The sequence below is a fragment of the Myodes glareolus genome, chromosome 7 (genome assembly GCF_982192425.1).
Source record: "Myodes glareolus chromosome 7, mMyoGla1.1, whole genome shotgun sequence".
NCBI classification, from domain to species: Eukaryota; Metazoa; Chordata; class Mammalia; order Rodentia; family Cricetidae; genus Myodes; species Myodes glareolus.
Genome location: NC_142032.1, coordinates 88,298,454 through 88,324,705, shown reverse-complemented (window position 1 = coordinate 88,324,705; position 26,252 = coordinate 88,298,454). Strand labels below are relative to the sequence as shown.

General features: G+C 50.6%; 1 protein-coding gene across 11 annotated transcripts in view; it reads right to left on the bottom strand.

Annotated features, from left to right (window-relative positions):
* Window positions 1-8,889: 8,889 nt before the first annotated feature.
* Window positions 8,890-26,252, bottom strand: part of Plekha7 (pleckstrin homology domain containing A7) — a 187,110-nt gene continuing 169,747 nt past the window's right edge. For 9 of the 11 annotated variants that reach the window (XM_085692974.2, XM_085692966.2, XM_085692968.2 and 6 more), the window contains 10 exons: window positions 25,754-26,089; window positions 22,901-23,089; window positions 22,696-22,813; window positions 21,576-21,679; window positions 20,578-20,778; window positions 17,979-18,134; window positions 14,795-14,928; window positions 13,880-14,019; window positions 12,186-12,296; window positions 8,890-10,224 (listed from right to left, as the gene is read on the bottom strand). In XM_085692974.2, coding sequence (XP_085549100.2) covers window positions 12,196-12,296; window positions 13,880-14,019; window positions 14,795-14,928; window positions 17,979-18,134; window positions 20,578-20,778; window positions 21,576-21,679; window positions 22,696-22,813; window positions 22,901-23,089; window positions 25,754-26,089 — 1,479 coding nt within the window. In that variant the 3' untranslated portion in view covers window positions 8,890-10,224; window positions 12,186-12,195. The remainder of the gene's footprint in view (window positions 10,225-12,185; window positions 12,297-13,879; window positions 14,020-14,794; window positions 14,929-17,978; window positions 18,135-20,577; window positions 20,779-21,575; window positions 21,680-22,695; window positions 22,814-22,900; window positions 23,090-25,753; window positions 26,090-26,252) is intronic. The other 2 variants (XM_085692967.2, XM_048460268.3) reach the window with 1 other exon arrangement.

Sequence of the window (26,252 nt, the reverse complement as noted above, 5' to 3'; positions counted from 1 at the left end):
GCCCCAGGTGGCTTTCATGAGAAGACACCAGAACCCTCTCCAACGCCCCCACCCCTGACTTCAATGAAAAGGTCAAGGGAATTTTCCTTCTCTTTAAACGCAACGACTCTTTCCCGGGCCCAGAAAGAATTATTTATCAGGGGCTCACGGTACTCCGCGTGCCTTTACGGGGCCCGGCTGGTTGCTCTGAGGCACAACAGACAACTCTCTTCCTGAAAGCTCAATTTATAGGCCAACTTCAAAGCCTGGGTCCTCAGAGCGGGGCGCCAGGCTCCAGTTTGGGGACTGACATCAAAGGGACTGCACAGGTTGATGTGATGTCAGGTGGACAGCCGCAGGGCTGCAGGAGCGGTCCTCCAAGGACCCGCCTGTCCTCGGCACCTGGAGGGCTCCGGGAGGCAGCTCCATGGCGGGCAGGTTCCTTGAATCCTAGCTTCAAAAGCCTTGGACTGCTGCAGGTGACTGCCTGAGATGGCAGAGGGTGAGAGCAGCAGACCAGGGCAGAGGCAGGGCAGCAGGCCAGGGCTACCCAGCGGAGGACCCACAAACCTGTGCTCCTTGGCCAGCCCTTAAGAGGGGCAGGGTTTAAATATGGGTGAACCACCTCAAGCCTGCTGCTCACAAAAAGGATCGGCCGCGAGGCTGAAAGTGGCTGGTGTCGTACTGAAAGCTCTCCAGCCCAGGACTGTGCAGAACGGCGACCTCGTGTGGACTCCATGATGACCCGGCTGGAGGAGACATTGCTAGTTCCATTTTTCAAATGAGGAACCGGAAGCTTGGGGAGGGAGGGAGTGGTGGTTTACTGGATTCCATACTTGCTCTGGGAATTAGGGATGCTTCCTGGGGGCTAAGACATACACCAGAGCCAAGGAAAGTCTTCCTGGCCATGGGACGCCATCATTCATCCACGGAACAATGATTTTTTTTTGTGTGTGTGATTGTTACGTACACTAGGATAATAAGGAAATAAGTCAACGTCTCAACTCTCATACAGCTTAAATATTTAAAATTTTATGATAAGTGTTTGTGTGTGTGTGCATGTACATGTGTGCCACAGTGCACATGTGGAGGTCAGAGTACAGCAGAGTTGGTCCTCTCTTCCCACCTTTATGGAATCTAGGGATTGAGCTCAGGTCTCCAGGCTGGTGTGGCAAGGGCCTTACAAAGAAAAAGAATAGATGTTTGACACATGGTGTATTACTATAACTTAGATATAGATAGACTATTGTAAATATGTATGTTTACACATGCATATTTAAGTTTTTAAGATTTTATTTACTATTATTTATGTGTGTGGGTGAATTTTGCCTCATGTGTCTGTATGGGATTCAGTGCCCATGAAGGCCAGAAGAAAGCATCAGATCCTCTGGAATGTGGGTTATAGACAGGTTTTAGCCACCATGTAGATGCTGGAAACTGGACTCTGGTTTTCTGGAAGAACAGCCGGTGATCTGAACCACTGTACCATCTCTCCAACCACATATATATTTTTTCTTAGTATTTCCTATGGGATCAAGAACCATTTTTCAAGCCAGTGGTGGTGGTGGCACACATCTTTAATCCCGGCACTTGGGAGACAGAGGCAGGCAAATCTTGTGAATTCAAGGCTAGCCTGGTCTACAAAAGAGCTCCAGGACAGCCAGGGCTGTTACACAGAAAAACCCTATCTCAGAGGAAAAAAAAAAAAAAAAACAAACAATCCCCCACTTCCCAAAAAGCCATTGTCAGCTGGGCTTAGTGGTGCACATCTTTAGTTCCAGCACTCTGGAGGCAGAGGCCAGCCTGGTCTACATAGCAAGCTCCAGGATAGGCAAGGCTACATATTAAGACACTATCTCAGGGCTGGAGAGATGACTCAGTGGTTAAGAGCACTCACTACTCATGCAGAGGACAGGATTCAATTTCCAGAACCTACTTGGCAGCTCACAACTGTGTATAACTCCAGTTTCAGGGAATTCAACACCCCCACGCAGATGTATATGCAGGTAAAACACCAATTCAGAGAAATAAAATTAAATACATTTTTTAAAAAGACACTGTTTCAAATTAACCAAGAACTATAATTTTTTTTGTTCGTTTGTTTTTGTTTTTGATTTTCGAGACAGGGTTTTTCTCTGTGTAATAACTCTGGTTGTCCTGGAACTCACTTTGTAGACCAACCTGGCCTCGAACTCACAGAGTACCTGGCTCTGCCTCCTGAGTGCTGGGATTAAAGATGTGTGCCACCACTGCCAGTGGCAGTGCCAGAACCATTTTCAGTGTGGCAGTCCCCTTACTTTCTAAGCAGATGACGAGTACCAGACTCCAAGAGACTTGACTGGCAAAGCAGAACTGGTTTCTGGGTAGACTGGCTCCCACATGGCACCCTCTCCTTTCCAGTCCTTCCACCTTACATGGGAGTTGACCAACCACGGCCCAAGTGTGGGCAGCAGGTGAGGTGGTGTGTTTGGAGACATTGCCTCTGCTTGATGTAGCTCAGCAGCCAGACACCCCAAGGCTACCCTGGTCCCCGGACTGCCAGGGAAGCCTGTGTTGCAGGGTATTTGATCACACTGTTAATCTTGAGATTGTGAATTTTACTTGAAAAACCTGATTCTAGTTGCGGTGTGGCTCAGCCCCAGCACACACCTTCAATCCAAGAGTTTTCTGCTTGAATATTGTAACAGGATTAAATAAAGTCAACCATAGGTCAGGAGGCGGAACAAGCAACCAGTTGACAGGAAATAAACATAGAATTATTAAGTAAAAAAAATATAGAGAGTAAGAGGGAGGAGGGAGTCAGGAGGATGGAGAGAGAGGCACAGTGAGGAGAAGGGAGCGACATTCAGGTTGGAGATGACCTAGGGGAAGGAAAAGGATTCTGGGTGCTTTCTCTGCCTCTCTGAGCTAGCAGGTTTTCACCTCAGCATCTGGCTCCTGCGTCTTTATGGATAAAATCAAACTATTTGTTAAAAACAACAGATCTACAGCCCATCAGACTGTGCTGGGCCAAGTCTTGTTGATTAGACTCGAAGGACCACCTTGCTATAATTTTTTTTCACTAAAAATTGTATTTAGGGACTGAAGAGATGACTCAGTGGTTAAGAGCACGTGCTTAACTGAATCTAGATTCAGTTTCCAAGAATCTGATGCCCTCATTGGCCTCTGCAGACACCAGGCATGCACATGGTTCGTATATGTACATGTAGGAAATACATACAAAATAAATCTTGTAAAAAGTGTGTGTGAGTATATGTGTGTGGAGGCTGGCAAACCACTTATAGGAGTCAGACTGCTTCTTCCTTCCACTACGTGGGTCCAGGAATCTAACACGGGTCAGTAGTCAGGTTTGGCTAGAATCACCTTTAACCTCTGAGTCAGTTCCAACATTGCGGTAACCAGCCCTGACATAAAGTGTAACACAAAGTATCTGACATAATGAATGGTAACAAGTAGAGGCGGATGGCTAGGCAGGTAAAGGCACTTCCTTCCCATCAAGCACGGCCACTTCAGTTTGACCCCTGGGATCCAGATAATAGAAGGCAAGAACTAACGTGTAAGGGTGTTCTCTAACATCTACATACATGCTGTGGCATGAGTATTTCCCTGCCCCCCCCAAATAAATAAATGGATATAATTTTTTAAAATGGCACCAAGCATCGTGAGTTATAAAAATCTAGCAAACAAGTCTAACTGGACGCTAGTGAGGTGAAGTATGACCTCAGAACATCAGAGGTAAGCAAGTTTCTGGGCTGGGGAGAGGTGCTGGAGGGTAACCATGATGGGTAATCATCCTTGCCCTCTCTGACATGCCCTCCTCCCAAACGAAAGCTCTGCAAGTGAGGTCCTTTATATCCTCAACTTCCCAGCTCTCCAGAGGCTCACCCTGTTCCTGCTCAGTCTCTGAAAGGTGTCCCTGGACCAGTGCTCCTGGAATAGAGAGAAGTGGAGAAGCGGAACACGGCAGAGCCAACGCCGGCACCTGCCTGCTTCTTTCCCTCTTGCTGTAGGAGCGGTCAGCAAACATCTGTGATCAGCTGGGTACCAAGCCCAGTTCAGTCTTCCAGACCCCCACAGGCTGGCCAGTGAGATAGGCGGCTTTCAACAGCTCTCCAAACAGCGCCACCTGCTGGTAATCACAAGAACCTGCCGTGCACCCTGCAGGGAACACGCGTTTCCACACTACCTCCCGTGCCAGTGTAGCACTGCATAGCCCAGTCTGTCTTCAAGCTCACAATCCTCCTACCTCAGCCTCTCAAGTGCTGGGATTACAGGTACGGGCTACCATGCCTGGCTCGGTCCTGGTTTCTAAAGATCGGGCAGTCTTGATTTCCTAGGAAAAACAGCTCAGGTGAGGAGTACACCTTTCCTCCTCGTTGTAAGAAAGGCTAAGCAGTCACATGAGGAGTCTTGGGTAGAAGCGGGTGCTCGGCCACCCCAGTTTATCCAGACAGCCCCACTGCAATGCCACCAAAGTGAAAAGGCCACCTCAGGCAGTGCACTGACTGCTTCTTCTATACGGAGCTGAAAATCTGCCCAGAGGATGAGCCTGGACACTTGTTTAATCATGACGGATAATTAATTATGGCGTCAAACCACTAAGTTTGGGGATGGTTGACCACACAGCAGTGGCTACCTGAAAGGGGGTGCGATCTCTGAGGAGGGAGAGATACTGAGGCAGTTTGCAAACTGAGGAAGTCCTCTGCAATCTCCCAGCCTTGTTTTGGGCCAGAGCAGCAAATCATCTCCCATATGTTTGCACCAAGAGCTTGGCTGGGATGGGGATAACGATTTCTAAGGAAAAAGATGCTCTGGTACGTCCAGGGCTTGCCGGTGGGAGAGATGATCACCAGCTCAGGACGGGACCGCTGTCCGGGACCACAGGAATGAGAGGCTATCTTGGGGCATTTTCCCAGCCAGCAGAAGCTGCCAGTTGGGGAACTCAAGCTGGAAAGGACTGCTGTGCAAGGGATACTCATGGACTCCCAGGAAGGACAAGGGGAATGCTGGCAAGCCCCCTCCCCGCCCCCCGCCGGGGAACAGACCAATGGAGACACAAGACTTGCTAATGTTCTCATTGGCTACTGTGGTCACAGTAGGAGGCCTGAAAGTGCCAGTAAATAAGTGTGGGTGAACTTCAGCGTCAGAGGCTAGCAGGACAAGGTATTTGGGGGCGGGCACTGGACTGAAGACAGTGTGATTCCTGCGTTTGTGGGCAGAGGCAGACACAAAGAGTCAATTTTTGCGGAGACTCCGGCCTTACAGCGACTCCCCCTGGCCACTGTCTTTAAGGCAGTAATTTTGCCCTGGGAACTTTGCAGAGATGTTTATACCCCACATTCTTTGGGTGTAGTGAGGGCTGGCTCTATCAACTCCTCTGGGGTGATTCTGCCTCTGAGCCTAAACGCTGGGTCTAGGAAGAAAATGTTTTGGAGAGTCAAAATCCTCCAGAGGCAAACAGGAACTCAGACCAACAAGGAGCCAGGAATTTGGCCAAAAGGAGCCATGAGGAGGGGCTAGAGAGACGGCGCAGGTAAGAGCACTGACCGCTCTGCCGGAGGACCTGGGTCTGACTCCCGGCACCCACAAGACAGCTCACAACTGCCTGTAACTCCTACTCCTGGCCCCAGCACTGCACACCTGTGGGACATACATACACACATGTGAAACAACCATACACACAAATCATTTTTATTATTTGTAGTATTAATACACATAAAATAAGTTGTTATTAATATCATTAATTTAAAAGGGAAGGCATGAGCTTTAAGTGAGCCAAGAGTCTCTTAACTATGTTTGGGAAGCGTGAGGCTTCTAGATGGTTCCGAGGACTAGGGCTGGAATGGCATACGGGACTCACACAAACAGTAAACCGCCCAAGACCCTGATCCAGGAAGGATTAAGAGGGAGAGCACCTGTGACAGACTGGCGAGGTCTGTCTAGGGCTGGCAGATATCGGCAAGGTGTGGTGACTCAAACTGGGACCTAAGCTAAGCGACTTTGCCCGCCTAGTTCCTTCTCAGCTTCCTAAGAATGTGGGAGAGTGGGCAGCTTAGCCTCTGGCTAAGCAGGTCTCATGCACTCAGAAAGGTCCCTTTGAGGGTCTATGCTGTTTCCCCACCTAGGGTTTAGCCCCTGTGCAAAGCCTGGCTCTCCCACAGGGCAGGGTTGGTCCATATGCCGCAGCCTCTGGCTGTACCCACACTAGCAGCCTCCCCCTTCAGCTTCATCTGCATTTAACATGCCTTGTTGGGCTGTGGCAAAGAATACTCAACAGATTCATATTAAAAATGCCCTTTAAATTTCAAAAGCTTTGAACTAAAGAAATACCTCGAGAAGTTCTCGCGGAAAGTTCAGTCCCGTTGATTCAATTCACTACACTTAGATGCACCTTTTCAAATAATAGGGAAAAAATGTAACAGGGTCAGGCCCAATCAATATGCTTGTTCAAACAGAATTGCGGGGACTCTGATGTGCGTGCGTTTTGTGCTCTGCCTTTGTACAGCGCCACTCGCTCTGAAGAAAGGTTTCTTTTGCTACGGGAGCAATGAAAGTGGTCGCCTTTGAGTGCAGGCAGCAGTGATGGGATGTTTACCGCGCTGGGAGGGGCTGCCATTTTTTCATGTCTCCCCTAGCCGAGTCTCTTTGTTCTTTTCAGAACAACCTGAGAAGTCCCTCGCAGAGCCCTCCCTGTGAGAGCAAACCTGAAGCAGAGGGCTCCCAGCACTGGCCCGCTATGCCTCAGAGATGTGATTTTGTGGATTAGACAAATAATTTGCTGTTTCGTTCTCACCCTTAGTGAGAACACAAAAGGACTTAGCACGGGGTACTGGGCTGCTATCTTGGGGAACTCCTGGAGCCCACAACAGGCTCCTGGCTGGCTGTCATCCTCCTTCACATACACTGACCAGGGGAACCTGCGGGTCCCTGGAGAACAGGTCCAAGTGAAGGTGACCAAGGCTCTCTCCCTCAGTCCGGCATACCTACCTCATAAACTGTCTGTAAAGTCTTACTTAGATGGCATCTCAAATATGTAAAAAAAATGCAGGCAGTTCTGGAAGGTCAAGTGGGGATTAGGAGATTTCGTTCCCAGTGCTTGTTTCACAGTTGATCTTAACATTCTCTTGTTGGCTCTGGCCCTGATTAGACAAGACAGCCTGGGCCTCACCTGGGATCCAAGTTACAGTCCGAATTAAGAGGTGAGCAGGGCTGCTGAGATGGGTAATGGGCAAAGGCCCTTGTTGCCAAGTCTGATGGCCTGAGTTTGATTTCCTGGGACCCACGTAGTAAGAGTGCGACAATAAATTGTCCTCTGACTGCCACACGTGTCACAGAACATGCGCACCTACACTCACACACATAATACATGAAGGCAAAAGGAAAGGTGATTAGCTAATAGACACAGGGACACATTCAAGCCCCGCCCCCCTTAGCACTCTGCTAAGGTTCTGGGCCTGTATGGATGTACATTTTGAAATGCTGGGCCACTCAGTTCTTAATCACGGAGTGCATGCACCTAGTCAGTCTACAAATGGCCCCATCTTGTTTTTAACTATGCACCGGTACTTTGCATGTACATATGTGGAAGGTAGAGGCTAATGACCAGTTTCTTCCTCGATTGCTTAGATTTACTTACATGTGTGAGTGTTTTTGCCTGTGTGTACATATATGTGCTGTTTGTGTGCTTAGTGCTCATAGAAGTCATACTCTGGGATTGGAGTGACAGAGGTTTGTGAGTCACATAGGGTTCTGGGAAGCAAATCGGGTCCTCTGCAGGAGCAAATGTTCGTGGCCACTAAACCATCTCCCTAGCTCCTACCTTACTGTTTGAGACGGCGTCCCTCTGGAGCTAGGCTGGTTATTCGGTGAGTTCCAGGGAGCCTCTTGTCTCCACCTTCTAGGGCTGGGATTACACATGTGTGCCACCAAGCCTGCTTTTCCCTTGGCTTCCTTCTAGCAACTGAATTCAGGTCCTCACGCTTCTGGAGAAAATACTCTCCTGACTGAGCCATCTCCCTCACCCCAGCATCAGGCCACATTGCCTCCTACACAGACACTGCCTTCATTTTGAGTGCTCTGCACTGAGCTTGGCTGAAGCCCTTTCACCTTGCGGATTAAGCTTGAAGCCACAACTCTCCTAGAACAGTGTATGCCTCCCTCTCTGACAGCAGCCACGTTCCCTCAAACACAGGGCTGTAGCAGTGAAACACAAACCAAGACCAAAAGTTCGAAACCACATATGCAGTCCTGCTGAAAAACCACCTACAGATGGCTCCCCCGTGCGGTGGGCCTCGACTGTGGGCTTTCTGTCTCTTCAGGCAACTCTGCATTTAGTTGCGGAATCGTCCCCTCCCTCGCTTTAATCTGTTATGTGACATTTCCAGCTAATGTTTAAAATCAGAACGAACAGTGGTTAACGTAGCATTCTCCCCTCCGCCCATCCAGAATGCGTCGGAATTCACTTCTCCCAGTTTAAATACTTGGAAGGCTTCTCCAAACCTATAGCACACTCCTTGGCCATGCAGAAACTTGGAAACCACACACATCCCTAAACCAAACTGGCTCCTAGCCTTCTGCCTTCAGCATGAATCACAAGTCAAGATGAATTAAATGCAAACCCAGTTTGCAATGGTCCATCACTACCAGGCCTAATTGGAATGGGCAGTGTGTGGGTTGGATGGGGTCCATTGCACCCTGTGTGCTATCTTGGATTAGCTTGGAGCTGGCCAGCTCAAACCAGTCCCACATGGGGGTCCATGGCCCTCAGACCTCCACAGTCACTCGACTATCAAGGCGCTGTCAGGAAGAGGAATGTGTCTTCAGTGAACACAGGAAGTGGAGACCAAGAGCTGACACGGGGAGAGTGCACACAGGCCATGGGGGTAAACACAGCAAGAAACAGGACACGGGTGACGTTAATATTTTAATCTGTACATCACTTCTTTTCCTTTCTTTTTTTTTGCAAACCATTACACTTTTATTTAAATTAACTTTTTCTTGCAAAATATTCATTTCATTTTTTTCAACAAAATCTAATAAAGGCAAAAATAAAATCTTATTTTGGCAAGTGTCATGAAGTTGATACTGGCAGCATATGGAGTTAGTTAAAAATAGACAGCAACTTCTAAATATATTCAAGAATTTTTTTTTCTTTTAAGTATAGTCAAAGACAAATTTTCATTTAAAATGTGGCTCCACCCAATGGAGGGGTTTTTAGTTTGTTTTCTTTTAACCATTGCTTCCTGTATGTAGAATACCATGAGACAAGTTAAATAAGGGACCAAGAACACTGTGTCTGGCATGGTCACCTCTTCCTCAGCTGGGCTGGAGTCAGGTCAAAGTCCTGTGCCCTGGCTCTGCCTGCCCTCCTCACCAATCCCAGGGAAGCTGTCCCGGGTTTCCCCATGGCGGGCAGCAGAGGTCCCTCAGTCCTGTCTGGCTGGAGGGATTTGTATGCAGATACCACCCAGTGTGGAATTTATTGCTACAACACATCTCCCATTTCCACTTCACAGTGGCTTTTGTTTTTCTGAGAACTGTTTGTTGAGGGAACGTCACTGCTTCATGACAGGCTGAAGAAGTCACCACTTTTGAACATATATGGTTGCTCCTCAGTCAGCACCAAGGCCCAGACAGGCTCCATGGGCCATCCAGGTGGAGTTTCCAAGGCTGGGCCTCAGCTCAGGGGTACTGACCTCGGCAGTCAACTGCTCCTCACTTCCTGGGGAGCATGGTAACAAGCCTCTTGCTGGAACCCACAGGAAGCACATCCCCAAATCCAGCCGCTCTCTGACTTCACAGGTGGGCAGTGGGAACGGGCCCTGCCTGTCCTGCCCTTCTCCCCACCCACTATGCCCCCCCCCATAGTACCTGAATCCCTATGTGTGGCTACAAAACCCTGCAGGCTCACCTTTCCAGCCACTCAGACCTTGAGGTGAGCATATAAAATACATTCTGATCCTAAAATACAGTATATTTCACATCGTGTATTAAAAGTGCTTCTGTCATCTGTAGGAAGGACTCTGGACGGAAACAAATGGGCTTGTGTTGGGACGGAGCCTTTGTTCCATACTGCACCCACCATGCTGGGTGGGCTGCTCTCTCCTCCATGGAGAGCCCCTGTTCAGCTGGAAGGGTTTCCACTGGGCAGAGGAGACAATATTTCAGGAAGATGCTGGTTGAGCTGGGTCTCTGGGTCCAGGCTTCTCCTCGGCACACTGGATCATGGGTCTGTTACTGCCTGGGCTGGCAAAAAGCACAAGAGACAGTGAGAGGCTGGCAGACCTTTGTTTCCACCCTCATAGTGGGCATGTCTGTGCACACACATGATGGGCTGGCAGATGGAGAAGGAGAGCAGGGGTGTGGGCAAAGCGGCCGCTGTCAAGGGACCTTTGCTTCTAGGACCCAGTGCACTGGGTTTTTTTTCCTTCTACCTCGAAGTTCAAGTTCATGAACTTGTCCTCTGCAGTAGGCCAAGACCTGGGCAAACCCCTAGGGTAGTTAATGGTTCTGCCCTTTATTCTCCAAAAGATCAGAGAACCCAGCCTCTGGGACCTCACACACTTGCTTTATTTATTTATTTTTTATTCTTTTCTCGTATTTCTAACCTAACGGAGTGGTTCTCACCTGCCTGTGGTGTTATGAGAGGAAGAGGCGTGGCTAAGCTCTGGAGAGAGCATCTAAGTCCTAGCACAAGGCCACTGGGGCTTGAAAAACCAGGGTGAATGGAGCCTCTCCCTGGCACCTCTACCTGCTCAGATTTCTAAGAAGAAAACATACATACAAGTATGGCCCTGGCAAGTCCTGGAGGACTTTACAAAGGACATGGCTGGAGCCTTTCATGACGTTCTGCAGCTCCAGTCCTCTGCTCCGCCCCTCTTGTGGGTCCTGGTAGGCCCAAGCCAGCTCACCTCCTCCTGCTCTCAGACTGGCTGGCTGCAGGCTCTAAAGTAGGGACGGTCCAAAGCTGGAGGGCCCAGTGCAAAGTGATGTCCCCTTCACCCTCTTCTGCAGACCCACGGGGTTTCTGGGATGGCCCAGATGAGCCAGCAGTCATGGAGAATGGAAGTTGTGGGTTCACACCAAAAGCCTCTGCACCCTGACATGCACGTGCTTCAACTCTTTAGGAAGTCCCTTTAGGAAGGCCCTTTAGGAAGGGCCTCATCTCCTCATCTACATAGCGGAGCAAAGAGCTTCATGGGGCTGTTGTGAGCACCAGGAGATACTCAGCACAATGGCTAGCAGGTAGTAGTCCCTCAACAAGGTCAACCATAACCCAGTTAAGGAAAGAGACGGGAACTCTGCAAAGTGACAGCAAGAGACTGCGAGGGACCTCGGTGTGACCTCTGTGGTCCAGGTTTGGATACAGACGGGGCAGCTGACCCAGGCCATGAAATCACTCCACAACCGGTCGGTACTGGCCTGCTGGCTCCTGGGGGCTCCTTCCTGTCTGGGTCAGACACTCACTTGGTGGAGTTATAGCAAGCATCTCGAGTGGACTGTGGTCCTGAACTTGCGTCTGTCTCTTCCCTAAGACACTCGGAGACTGATACAGTCTCAGGCCTTGCGGTATGAGGAGACCCCTCGGGGTCTCAGCTTGCCTTCTGTAACTCTGGACTTAACAGTTCTTCAATCCCTTTGGGAAGGCCACAAAAGAGTGAGATGTGATTCTTCTTTTCCTTGGAGACCGGCAGTGTGCCCTATGCTCCTCTTTGGGGCATCAAGCTACCGTGGGAAAGAGAAACAGGCAGGAGGAGCAAGGACCCTAGCAGACATGTCCGACCCATGGCCCATGGACTACATGTGAGCCAGGACGGCTATGAATGGAGCCCAACACAAAATCCTAAACTTACTTAAAATATGAGAAGTCTTTTTTCGCAGTTTTTCCCCTTGTACCTTAACCACACAGTTCTGCAGCATGAACTCTATAAATGGCAATATCAATACAGCCAAAGGGTTGAAAACCACCGAGATATTTCAGCACGACAGCACCTTTAATGTCAGCCTCTGTTGAGGTCAGAGTCCTAAAAAGCGGGTCATCTCCAGTCATCTACCATCTAGCAGGTCCCCCCCAGCGGCCGCAGTGCCAATGGAAGGAAGCAGCAGCAGGTGGCATTGCAGTCAGCTCAGCAGCAGCGGGAAGGCAGGAGGGGCATGCTCAGACTATGGGGTGCACAGCAGCAGAACAGCCAGGCAGGGGCTCTTACTTGGAAGGTGTTAGACAAAGGTGTAGTGCAGTCCGTTGCTTAAGGGGGGGTAAGGTGGCACCGTCCTGGCGGACAGGGGGGCTTTAGGCGGGAGGAGGGCCAGCTGCTGCACTAGACAGAGCACACAGGAATCACACGGTGTATTAGAGTGACCTGTCCACCCACACCACCATATGTCCTGCTTGGCAGGACTGTGTGGCTTGGCCCCACTGCCCTCAACTGATGGCTGCTCTTGGGGGCAGATCCATGGGGCATAGCCTGCCTGTAGTTTATTCGGGGGAGAGAGCAAGAGTGAAGAAAGGTGTAGGTCGGGGAATCGGGCAGAAGGTGTCAGGTCTGAGGTCATCAGGTGTGTGGGAGGAGTGAGAGCAAGCTGGGAACGTAGCTCAGTGACTGGTGGATCAGCCTAGCATACAGAGGCCCTGGGTTCATCTCCAGCAGCACCCAAGATGTGGTGGGGACATAGTGAGAGCAAGCGCAGCTGTGAGGAGGGTGCCTGCAGAGGAGGGGCAGCCTCACAGGGAGGGGCTCGGAGGCTGCCGAGATGAGCTCTGGGGTCAGCAGCAGGAGGGTCTGCCTGAGTCCCAGTCACAGGGCAACACAGACAGCTTCCAGCCCCTTTACATGTCTCAGACAGAGCAAGGACAGCAGAGATCTCAGAGGCTGGCTTAGTCTGCTTGGTTTTGAGACAGGGCCTTAGTGTGGCCCATGATGGGCTTGAACTCGCTGTAATCAAGGATGACTCTGAAGCCCTGATCCTCCTGCCTGCATCTCCCTAGCTGGGATTATGGATGTAAGGCTGGATTTCTGGACCTCTGGAAGGTCAGGGTACGGGGACAGAACAGGTCTCTCCTCAGAACCCGGCATCTGTCCTTGTCATTAGTCAATCGTGGGGCCTCCCGAAGTGACATCAAAACTGCTCCCCACACCAGACTCCTCAGGCCGCATCCTTGGTCAATTGGATTGGAGGGCCGGTAGGGAGAAGGCACCACTCTGGGTCCTCTGACCCAGACACCTGGCCAGAGGCGCCACACAGACACACAACAGCCTCTGCATCCGCGGACAAACTACACAGGATAGACCATGAGGATACCACAGGAAGGCAGATGCCGGTGGAAGAAGGAGCCCAGGGTTCTCTTTCTGGGAGGCTCTTGTATTGTTTTCTTTGTGACAGGGTCTCACTCTAGCTCAGGCTAGTCAAGCCTATAGCACGCATGGAGCAATTCTCCTGCCTCAGCTTCCTGACAGCTGGGATCATAGGCAGGAGCTTAAAGCAGCCTCACACATCACACAGCCGTGTGATTCCACACCATGGTGATATTCTTTTGGCTAGGCTGGCAAAGCCTCGATTCCTGAGTCCTACTTTGTGCCACAGGGTAACTGGCAAGGTTGAGTGGCTCTGGCGTGAGGACCAAAGAAGGGTTTCTAGGTAGGAGTTCTTGCCCCACCAAGAAATGCCCGCTTCGGCATCACTTCTGTTCCCTTCTTCCTAAGGAAAGAAACTTGAGCCCTGTCCCCTTGGCTCAGAGGTGGCCAATACAGAGCTCAGTGGCAGCTCTTCTCCGGCTTGAGTCAGGCAGGACAGCGAACACACCCTTAACTGTCACTGTCTGCTAACTTCCTGGCTCTAGGACAAGTTATACTGAGAGCAGCCGGCAGGAACTGGCCCCGAAGATCGGCACCCGTGGCCTTACCTGCTACCTGCTTGCTGCGCTGAGAGGCCTCTGAGGCCAGGGCGTAAGAGATGTTGATGATCCGCTCCTGTTCCTGCAGCTGCGAGTCCAGGTCGGCCAGGCTGTTGCGGTCCTGGCCTGGGGGCTGCAGGTTACACATGCTGTGGGGGACAGAGAGAAAGAGTGAGTCTCCGCACCCTGGCCCTCGGCCTCCCCTATGGAGTGTCTCCCGGCTATGAGGAGGAGCATCTTCAACACTTTGGGGGCATCAGATGTGTGTTGTCTCCTTTCTTCAAGACAGGAGTCTATGTCTCCAGAAACCTACAGTGAACATAGCTCTGTTCCTCCTTGCAGGCTGGAGACTCCTGACCCATCCAGATATGAAGTAGGTAATGGAACTCTGAAAGGGAGGCTCATAGGCCAGAAAATTCACTTCCTTGGGTCCAAGACTCAAGGTTCAGGAAGTATGTAAAAGCCCCAGTGCCCTCAGGACAAAACTGAACCCCATCGATGGAGTCTGTGTGAGGAACACAGGCCCAATGCCTACTCTAGCACCTCCTGGATTGGCCTGGGCCCATCTATGGATCTATAATGCAATATGGACACAAATATTAAAAGGACCATCATTGGATGTGACCTCAAGTGGGTCTACTTCACTAATGTCTGGCTTGATGGCCCACACTTGTCCATCACTGGGGACATATCTGAAGGCATGGACCTTGGGCAGGGATTCTGGACAAGTTCTCCAGAGCCTTCAGATGGCTGAGGGAGTAGTCTCACCTGAGTACCTGCCTAGCCTCTTCAATCAGAGGAATTCACTTGAAATAAAGCCTAGCAAAATATCGACCAGTCAGCCTGGCCTGGGCCTCCCACGGCTGAGCTATCACCTGAGATGGGGTTTGCGAGACTTCTAGGGTTGAGCAAGCAAGGGCTGACCTTGACCGAGCGAGGATATTTCGGATCTTCTCAGCCTTTCGGTACCGTGCCTGCAGCTCTTCAAGGCTGGGTGGCTCCTCGGGATCCAGTTCCACATACCGCTCGGGGATGGAGACCTTCTCTGGCTTAGACAGCTGGGGGGGAGATCGGGTGGTAGAATGGAGGATAACCTCAGATGCTCTGATCTGAGATCTGTCTTTTCCACCCTTCCCACCCTGTGACGAAGCAAACAGAGTCCACAGAGGTGAAGAAACTTGCTAAGATCATCAAATGAACCAGCTGTGGAACCAACGACTTGAACCTGGGTCTCACACAAAGCAATGCTGTACTTCCTGATACACTAGACAGTTCTAGAGGCCAAGGGAAACAGCAAGGTGAGCAACACAGGGAGCATCTCACAGGAAGATCCTCAGTGCTACATCCAAGGCTGCAGTGCTCTGACTCCAGCCACACCCACTCAGCCGGAGCTCTAGAGTCCTTCACACCTAAGGGCCTTTCTTCTGCCCTATCTAATTCAGAGACCTGGTGATGAGATGCCCTTCAGAAAACCCTCTGTAATGGACAAGTGCTGGATCAATGGACGGAGTGTGGGAGAGTCTCTGCCCTGCAAAAAATGCTTCAGACCTGGGCTGTAGCACATGCATTTAACCCTAGCACTTGGGAGGCAGAGACAAGTGGATCTCCAGTCTACGTAGTGAGTCCCAGGCCAGCCAGGGCTACCCAAAAAGATCCTGTCTCAAAACAGAAAGCAACAAAACCCAACCAACCAACCAAACAAGCAAAACAAAATGAACCACAGTCTGGCAGCTGAGAGACCACCAAAGTTGATGGGTAAACTGAGCATCTAATCATAGGGAAACATTTCCTGTCTCAAACACACTTCTGAGTTTGGGGGCATACAGATCAGACTACACTGACTGAAAAACTTAAGCCTTGGTTGATAAGCAAGGTCATTTCCACACTTCTGGGCAGAGTGGATTTTCCACTCACCTCAATAAAAGCTTCAGTGGATGAAGACTGGCGACCTTTTCAGTTCTCTGCCTCCTTCCCTCAGCCTGACTCTGCAAGGTTTACCTTTGTCACCTTTACTAAAGGCTCTCTCATCCTTTCCTCTGGGAAAGGGCCCTAGAGGCACCTTATCCCTAACCTTAGGGGGTGTCACACGGATAGAGTGATTCTCTAGTTCCCAGGTGACAAGAACCCTCCCCTCAGACTACCTAGAGACTCAGCTCGCCTAGCACCTTTTCCTACAGGGATGCTTAATTTGTGCCAGAGAGACAGACGGCTCAGCAGGCTTGCTGCCAAGCCCGATGACCCAAGTTTGATCTCGCAAAACCCACAGAGTGGAAAGAAGCAACTTGACAGGCTGTTCTCTGCCCTCTATACTCAAGGGTAGACGGTGTACAAGCACAGGTGCCCCCACATGTGCACCTACACACTGAATTTTAAATTTAAAAAAATTAAATAAAAAAATGTAAAGATGGGCTGGAGATGGGCTCAGTGGTTAAGAGCACTGGCTGCTCTTCCAGAGGTCCTGAGTTCAATTCCCAGCAACCACATAGTGGTTCACAACCATCTGTAATGAGATCTGGCGCTCTCCTCTGGCATGCAGGCATACATGGAGGTAGAATGTTGTACACATAATAAATAAATAAATCTGTTTTTAAAAAATGTAAAGGTAATCTTGCCAGCACCAACCAGTCAGAGTTGCGGTTTTAACGGGCAGTCTAAAGATCTGAAAACCTCTGGTTGCAATTTTAGGACCATTGAAGGCTGTGATTTTCAAAAACAATCTAACTTGCCTCAAAGCAGTTTTCTTTGCCCTTGACTGGGTGGATTTCAGTCTCAGTAACAAAACTGAACCCACATGGCCCTTTGTTGAAAGGCGGCAAGAAATACCTGTTATTCCCAACCAGGACAGACCTAGAGGAAGGAAGTGGATTGCATTGTAGCAGGATTTAGGTTAGAGATAAAGAAGGACATCTTCCCTGGCTAGCGGGCCAATTAGGACACCAGAGGGCATCCTCGCATTGCCAAGGCAGCACGTGGAGCTTCTTTGTGAATGAAAAAGTCCAGCCTGTTGGTTTCCGCTGCTAAGGGTGGCAGAGAAAGGCCTGGTGGCAGGAGGCTGGCCATGGAGCAAGAACCAAGAATGCAGTAACTCAAGCATCAACTTACCTACACTGTTCTTTGTTCTCAGAGCCCCCCCCCCCCCCGTGAAACCCTAACCATTGGCAGAACCAGTTTGTAAATGAATCTGCCCTGCCTGCTGGAGACAGAAGGGCTGGGTAGTTCTGTGTGCTCGGCATATGTGAGACCCATGTTTTCACACACACACACACAAACAGTGGCAACCCCCCCGAGGAGGGTACTTGAGACTGTCTCGTGTCAAACAGACCTGTGAAAGACTTAAGAGTCCCACTCAAAATCAAACTACACATGGGGAAAATGCAGTAGGCCAAGCCCCAATACAAAGGTTTGGGGACACTGAAAATTCATACAGCCATCTTCCATCTGCAAAGATGTACAGCACACCAATTGTGTGCCACCCCAGGGCTAGGGATGCAAAGAACCAAAGCAGTTGTAAACACTGCCACAGACCAGTGGTGAACAGGAATGTCTAGAGACTGACTGTTACCCGGGCACTTGCCCCTTTCCTTTCTCTTGCCATGTTTTCCTTGGCCTGCCCTGTCATGAGGTAAGTGAGCCACTAGAGGGCACCAGAAGCATTCAAACGAAAACTCTCCACTCCCGACTGGCAATGTCTTCTGTGACGTTTCAGACCTGCCCTGTATTTCACGCCATGTATGATAACTACAGTCTGCCTAACAGGCCATTTGCATAGGCCACCACTAATGATCCAGGGAACATTCTCTAAACCTCTTGGGAACATGCTGAATCACTTATTTCCCCCAACACACACACACACACACACACACACACACACACATACACACACACACACACCACCTAAGGGCACAGGATAGAATTTGCTCCCAAATATAGAAACCGGCTTAAACATTACTAGAAAACACTGATGACTTTGTGGTCTCGAGGCACTATTCATGTATGCACCTTCTTGGTCCACAGTGAAGTCGAACCCTGACTGGGTGAGACTATAAGTCAGGCTAGGAGCCTTAATTCCATGGCTTCTCAGAAGTGTGAAAGAAGCCCCCATCCTCACCTCTCTGTTGATGTCCAAATCATAGTCTTGTGGCTCTAGGTCCAACTCCATGACAGGTGTGGCCTGTACTTTTAGCCAGCCGTCTTCTCTGTCTTTTCTGTCCCCCTGAGCAGCCCGCTCCAGCAGCTGCAGGTCAAAATCTTGTTCTCGCTTCCACTAGCAACAGAGGAGAGGGTTAACCTCACTTCCCGATTCATCAATGAGCCACATAGGACCCTGAGGCCTGGTGTCCATGAGATGGACATTTGAGACATTAAGCAAGTGTCAGAGCCGTGTGTGTGTCACTGAAAACAAGGCCTCTGCTTGGTCCTGTGGCCTCTTCCACACTGCTGGCCGTGTTCTAAGACCTGTGTGTCTTTAGGGTACTGGCGGAAGACCCATGACTTTTCCCTCACAGTGGTCCACAGGTATCTAAAACATTCCCAGGTATAAAAGGGTGACCCCAGAATGACCTGCCCCATCCAAATTCCCCTCCCCAAGGCCTTCTGGCTTAGGAGCCATACACCCCAGGAGCACAAACAATGGGGAAAAATCAAGCCCTTCACAGCGTTCAAGCTCTTGGGGATGACCTCTCTACAGGGCTCTCAGCAGGGCTGTTTCAGAGGGCAGGGACCTGTATCCCAGCAGGGGAAGAATTCTGATCAGTTCCCAGGAGTTGGCTGGTGGCCAGTGTAGCAAACGGCTGCAGAAAATGGTAACCACTTGAGATAAGACATTTTCCTTAAACTAGGAAGGGAACTAAAACTGATACTAAATGTGGGGCCAGATGCAGCTGCACGAGGTCATTTCACAGTGGCAGCTCTGTATCAGTAGTCTCTTCACAGGAGGGGAAATCTAGGCAAGCATGTCTGCCCAGCTCCAAGAAGGCTTCCTGTTCTACCAGGCCTCTGACCTTAAGAGATCAAAAGGCTGCCCTTAGGAGGGTGAAAGGCGGGATACCTAGGCATCAAGCCATCGCCTCTGTCTCACTCCATTTACCTCACAAGGCCCTAGCAGCCATAGATGTTTCACATCCCACCCCAACCCTAAGCTCATCGCCGTATCAGTGCGGTCCACACATTCACGCACAAGCTCAAGGTCTCCATGGCAAACCAATCGAATCGGGTTTCCCAATTATAGATGGGAAGAATTAGGCAATTAAAGTTCAGGGATAAATTTACTGATTCGCAAAGGAAACACACATTTTCTTACACGCTCACAAGTGCTCAAATAGAGACAAGTCCTCATTTAAACCCAGCCTGATTGCTTCCACAAACAGCAAAAGCTCACCACACTCTGCAAAATGCCCTGGAGAAGAACCACGCCAATCCGTCATAGAAAGCAATATGTTTGTTTATTGGCGTTGATGAGACTTACACAAGCCTTTTTTTTTTTTCGAAGAAAAATTACAAGGTATTGGAGTTATGGTTCTGAGATACTCTCTACATTTCAGACAGCACGTTATAGAAAGTCAGGGTTACCCCATATGATACTTACTTATAAAGCTTAAAGTTAATGGGTTTGTAGCTTTTAAAGACATTATTCCAGTCCTTTGGTGACAGACAGTTGGAGAGGCCCTCTGCATACAGTTTGCTTTGTTATTCATTCAATTACTACATCTGAATTGCAAAAGCTTTTCCATAAGGAACTGTGTGATGGGATCAGAGGAATTAAAACCAAATGGCCTCAGACTCTGTAGAACGTGCATGTGCACTCTCTAACGCTCATGTCTGCTGTCCAGTGTAAGGCATGGAATCTGATAAATTCCCAGTGCCCAGCCCTCTGCTAATGATTATGGTCCTCACAGAGCAGCTTTGGGATGGGTGCATAATCAGTAGTTGGCCTACACAAAGAGGGAGATGTCCGCTAGGCTAGGGAGGCAGCTGCTAACACAAGCCTGGGCAGAGACGGCACTGGCCAGCTAGAGAAGGCCGGTGCCAATGGGAGCGTCTGTGAAGACAATCAGGCAGGATTAGAGGCAATGAGCGGCGACACTAGAAGCGGAAGAGCTTGTGCGATGAATTAGGGAGAGCAGACAGGCTAGAGGGCTGGGGAACTGGGGCTCCAAACCCAAAAGCCAAAAGGAATGTCTCCACAATGGGCCTAAGGCAACCGTGGGCAGGTACCACACCAGCCATCAGGAGGCAGCACCGTGCTCCCCAGCCCGCCTGAGTACCTGAGTGCTCAGCACAGCACCACAGGCTGTGGGAGACAGCCAGCACCTCAGGGTTGGGGACACCAACCTTTCCTTATTCAATTGCCTCCCCTGGCTCCAGTATCTGCTTGGGAGTTTGGGAGGCTATGTGGTTGACTTGCACATAATCTCTTTCCTCACCGTCTTCCTCTTCTCCTTCAATCCTACATTCTCAAATCCTTAATTCAGTTAGGAGGCCCCTCCCACTTAGCTTGGAGATGGGGGCGAGACCTCTGTCGCTAGACCCCACCTATTACTCTGTTTCCGGGTCATCCTCTGGCCAGCTCACACGTGCAGCTGGGGTCGTGGACAAACAGCCCCTCAGGATGTTCTTTTAACCATGTAGGTCACCCTGGGAGGTGACATGTGTACACTTGGGGGATTTAGGGAAAACGCTGGCCTCTGTCCCAGCCCCATCTAACATACTGAGCCAAGATCTCCAGGCAGTGGCTGGCTGAGGTATCTGGCTGAGAGCAGGCCCGGTCGCTCTCCTTGGCTCAGGGTCCTCTTGCGCTCCCGGACCAAGGCCTTCTGGTGTCGCTTCATCCGCTCCAGCTGTTCCTCTGCGCTCATCTTGCCCCGCTGGTGGTCCCCTGAGTACAGGCGCTCCAAGGCACTCTTGGGTCTCTGCGAAAGAGGTGAGACGCAAGTGGACGGAGCTAGAAGCACAGCTGCTTCCTGTTTTTAGCACAGGGTCTCAGGAAGCCCAGGCTGGCCTCAGGTTCGCTCTGTAGCTGAGGACAGTCTTAAACTCCTGATCCTCCCAACTGTATCACAAGCGCTGGATTACAGATGCTGGTGATCAGACCTGATCTCTGCAGTGCTGGGGCTCAATCAAGCCCAGGGCCTTGGAGATACTAGGCACGCACTCTACCAATTGACTACACCCTTGCCCTCTCCCCGCTTAGCCTCTCTTTGCAGCATGCTACATGGGCTTGTTTCAGCCACAGAAAATTACTGCCTCTCAGTACCCAGTGCCCTCACCCTAATGAGTCTTCTGGGCAGAGGCAGACGCTGAGGCTGGGCCTATCCAACCGAGTCAATAATCTGCACTCCAGGATGGACAAGAGTACAGGCTTCTTGGACTTCTCATGACCCTGACAGGTTTGGTAACCATCAGAAAATAGAGATGGCAGCCAGGTGGTGGTGACGCACGCCTTTAATTCCAGCATTTGGGAGGCAGAGGCAGGCGGATCTCTATGAGTTCAAGGCCAGCCTGGTCTACAGAGCAAGTTCCAGGACAGCCTGAGCTACTACCCACAAAGAAACCCTGTCTTGAAAAACCAAAAGGAAAATAGAGATGGCAGGATAATGACCTTCTTGGTAATCAGGGGGGTGACAGAACCCTAACTTCCCCAAGGCTCAGTGGCCACTGCCCACCCCTCCCACTGCGTGTGAGCCCCTCCACATCCCCGACCACTTACAGAGAAGGTCGTGCTGCTGTTTCCGGCATTAGGACCCCTCCGGAGAGTGACGTAGGGAGCAATGGTCGATGACTGCTGGAGCCTGGATGTGGAGCCTGAGAGCCCTTAGCACGGAAGGAGAATCAGGTGTGTCTTTGTATGGTTCAGCGCTCCTAAGCCTTCTCCAGCCACCCCACTCTCCTGAGGGCCAGCAGGCTCCACTCATAACCCATTTGTCTTGAGCCTAGATGAGGCAGGCCCAGGAAGAGAGGCAGGTTGGCCTGAGGGTGGCCTTTGTCCCTGTAGAAGCTTTGTGATAAAGCTCTGCTTCCGGGCAGAAATGCTGGGCTGTGGCAGGTGAAAATGGGGTACAAGAACATTCACCCCTCTGCTTCAGTGCAGAATCCAGTTAGGGATGAGCAGGGAACCCAGTTAAGGAGACCATGGGTGTAAGAAAGGACGGACCGAGTCTCAGGCTGACACAGATCTGAGGTGACCTCAGGGCTGACGGTTCTTAGCGCTCCAGCCTGCAGTCCACAGCGATCTGGAGCCAGAGCTCAGGACTGTCGGCTTCCTCTGTGATCAGCTAACTGCACTTGTTTAATTTCTCTCACCCTCAGTTTCTTTGCTTTTTTTTTTTTTTTTTTTTTTACTTATTTCGTGTGGGTCCGTGTTTTCCTGCATGTATATCTGTATGCCACATGGATGAGTTACAGACAGTTGTGAACCACCACATGGATGCTGGGCATTGAACCGGGTCCTCTGGAGCAATCAGCACCCTTTAACCGCTACGCCAGCTCTCCAGCCCCTGACTCAGTTTCTTGATCTCTAAAATGGGAGTCATAACAGCCCCTGCCTACCAGTGCTATTGAATATGGGGCTAATATAAAACACTTCGACAGTGTCAGACCTTAGGGTAGTCACTGTCGTTGCTCCAGGAAATAGGAAAGCGAGGAAGAACAGACTACTCGAAAAGAAGAGAGAGGGAATTAGGGCTGCGGGTGGGAAGAAGTGGGGCCAGTCCTCCCTTCTCAGCAGTCACAGTTAGATTCAGGCAGCAGAACCAGGATCTGAGACCCAGGTAGGGGCTATGAGTGGTGTAGTGTGGACCCTGAATGGCTCCACGAGGGTCTTGCCTTACCTCTGCCTGGCAGTGTCTGGTACCTGCTCTCAGAGCCCACGAGGCCAAGGGAGGGCTGAGGCACGTCCCCACTGAGGCTGGCCAGCTCTGGCTCACTCACATAGGACCGGAGCTCCACCTGCGGACAGAGTCTGAGGCTATGAAGTCACTGGTGTCTCACCACCCTTCCCACACTCCGCGGGCATGCTCTGTCTGTTCAGCTCACCTTCGAGTCGCCGTTCACACACTGGCCCTGCTCCCGGTCCCTCTTTCTTTCGTCAGACTGTCGCTTGAGGCCCCGCACAGATGTGTGCCGTATGACGGTGGCTTCCTTAGGCAGAGGTGGCACAGCTGGGGGCTGGTCTTCTGGGCTGTAGAGTTCAGGAAGTGGTGGCCTGGGAGGTGCCTCGTCTTCCTATTCAGAAAGAGAACCAGACCCCGTGTCCAGCGGGATGGAATTAAAGTGGGGAGGCAGGCTAGCTGTTACTCAGCATTGCCACAGGCTTGACCACTTCAGAGTCACATAACCATCCCAGCCAAGGAAGCTTCAGGGGCCACTTCCACTCCAGCTGCTTTTGATCCAACATGCTTTCTAGTTTCGAAGTGTTACCCATAACAGTGTGTCCCCAGGTCCTGCACTTGGTGTCCTGGATCTACATCCTTGGCAGTGTCAAATGACACGGGCTCCCCATGTCCTCCAGAGGAGGTGGGAGCCTGACCATCTCTTCTGAGATGATGGCAGACAGCACCCACCCTGGGGAAGAGACATCTACCGGCCCCACGTATTCAGCCTGAGCAGACTCTGTGGCTCGACTCCTGGACTTGGGTCCTCTGTGTGGGGATCTGCTCACCAGTCTGCACCCTCCTGCTCTTTCTCTGGGAAATGAACATTCTTACAGAGTCTCTCCTTTCTGGCTCTGACAGGAAGGCAGGAGAGGCGGCTGCACTGCTGTTCACTTCCTGGGAGGCAGGGAACAAGACCAGGCTCCTTGGTACTCAATGTGCTTGGCTGGTTCTTGGGGGCTGTGGCTCCTTTATGCTGAGACCATGCCTGATTGCCATGAAAATTCATTCAGATGGCTGCTGTACCTCCTTCCTCCCTTTTATTTTCTTTTGGTTTTTGGAGACAGGGTTTTTCCATGTAGCCCTGGCTATCCTTGCACTTACTATATAGACTAGGCTGGCCTCAGAGATCCACCTGCCTCGGCCTCAAACTCAGTGCTGGGATTAAAGGCATGCGCCACCACCGCCTGCCTTCCTCAACTCCCCCTTCATTTCTCCAGTTTGACACTTAGACACTTTTTTGTGGCCCTTGTTTCTGTGTTCTTTGAAATTAGCCAATCCTGGTCTGTCTGTCTGTCTGTCTTTATTTATTTATTCATTTGTTTGTTTATTTATGTATTTTGAGACAGGGTTTCTCTGTGTAGCCCTGGCTGGCCTGGAACTCAGAAATCCACATGCCTCTGCCAGCATTAAAGGTATGTGCCACAATGCTGGGACCATTTTTTAAATGTTTTTAAAAATGATAGTAAATTAAAGAAATGAGCCAAGCATCAGTGTGGGAACCCTGTACGCAACAGGATGAAGTGCACAGTGTGAAACACACAGAAGAGCTGTGTTCTCTCCTGGCCTAATTCAAGTGCTTAGGGATGCAGACACGGGGAGCCAAGGAAGAAAAGGGTAAGGGAATTACAAGGAAGCCAAGACCTATGGTCCTCTTTTTATATCCTAATCAGTAGTGAGAGAATTCTGTTTCCTCAGGCAAATCTAGAACGGAACTTAACTAAATCCCTGTCCCTCTAAAGAACTCGGGGTTCACAGTTTAAGGGGGACTCTGCTGAATGGCAAGCAGCTCACCTCCTCTCCTTTCCACAGCTCTCCCGAGGCCCTCGTGCTTCTCCTCGCCACCCCCTATCACCCCCCCCCCTTTCTCCCACAGGGTTTCTCTGCACCTTTGGAACCTGTTCTGGAACTCTCTCTATAGACCGGGCTGGCCTCAAACTCACAGAGATTCCCCTGCCTCTGCCTTCCAAGTGCTGGGATTAAAGGCATGTACCACACCATCCAGCTCACTGTCACATTGTTATCTACAAAATGGATATTTCAATAAAAATTTTGCGTTATATTTAGGTGCATGTGGGTATGTGCAAATGCCCTTGGAAGCCAGAGGCTTCAGATCTCCTGGAGCTGGAGTTATAGATGGCTGTGAGCCCCCGACATTGGTGCTGGAACAAAATTTCCATCCTCTGGAAGAGCAGCAAGTGCTCTCAATCACTGAGCCTTCTCTCCAGCCCCTATATTCTTCTTTAAACATTTTTAACGTTTACTTTTATTTTATGTGTACGGGTATTTTGCCTCATGGATGTCTATGTACAAGTGCTTAGAGTCCATGGAGGCCAGAAGAGGGCATCGGATCCCCCGGAACTGGGGTTACAGTCAGTGTTAGCTGTCATATGGGGGCTGGGAATCGAACCCCGGCCTTCTGGAAAAGCAGTTAGTGCTCTTAACTGCTTAGCCATCTCTCCAGCCCCAGGACAGATTCTTCTGTTACACAAGTAATAAATGTCTAAAACAAGCAAACAACCATACGAAATAGTAACAACCGGGGCTGTCAACGGTTAAAAGCACTGACTGTTCTTGTAAGGGGAAACTGAGGTAGCTCAGAAAAATGATGGCCTTTCCTAAGAACCCAGTGGAAAGCTGAGGACAGGCCAGTACCTTCGGCTCTGTTCTTAACCCTGGCTGCCAGGCACCCTTCAGTACATGGGCAGCCTCCTGTCCAGCAAGGCTGCTGGGGTTGGAGAAGAAGATCTCCAGACAGATTGAAAACAGTGATTCTCTCAGTGCAGCTTTTATGAGTCATCACCCAGGCTGGGGTGGACTCGGCAACGATGCGGGTGTTGGGGCGTCACTCATGTTGCTGTAAGCCAACCCTGCTTAAGGAAGCCCAATCAATGCATCGGTCAGCAGGTACTGGGGTGGAGTCACTTCTTTGGTCTGCTGTCTGTGCCTTATATTTGTTCCTCTCTCTGCAGGAAGTCACACAGCATGTCCTCCACCCCTAGCTGCCACAGCTTACCACCTGAGGCTTCGCCTTGGTTGGTGACTGAAGAGGGGATATCACTTTCCTCAGCTGGGGCGGGTGAGGTCGGTATGGCACGTAGGTCTGCAGCTGTGGGAAAAGTCGGACCTCCAGAGGTGTCCGCACAGGGCTGGTGGGAGGACTAGGCTGCAGGGCCGGCTTGCTCTCGGTTGGAGAGAGTGAAGGCACGGATGGGTGAGGGAACAAAGGCACCGTTTTCCTTTCTGGATTTTTGACAGACCCCACCAGGACTCTGTAGTTCTCTTTATTCGCACTCAAGCCTGCCATGACATCTTCAATCCTCCACAGATCCTTCTGTATCTGAGACTTCTCCTGGGAAAGACAGGGGGCTGGTTCAGGCTCTTGGCTCCTCAAGTCTGAGGATTTAGGATACCTCTTCAGTCATAGTCCCTCACCACAGGGGTGGTGAAAACCTTTGAAAACCTGCCAGGGCAAGCACCAAGCCTACTCAGTCTCTTTGTGAAGCAGACCAATG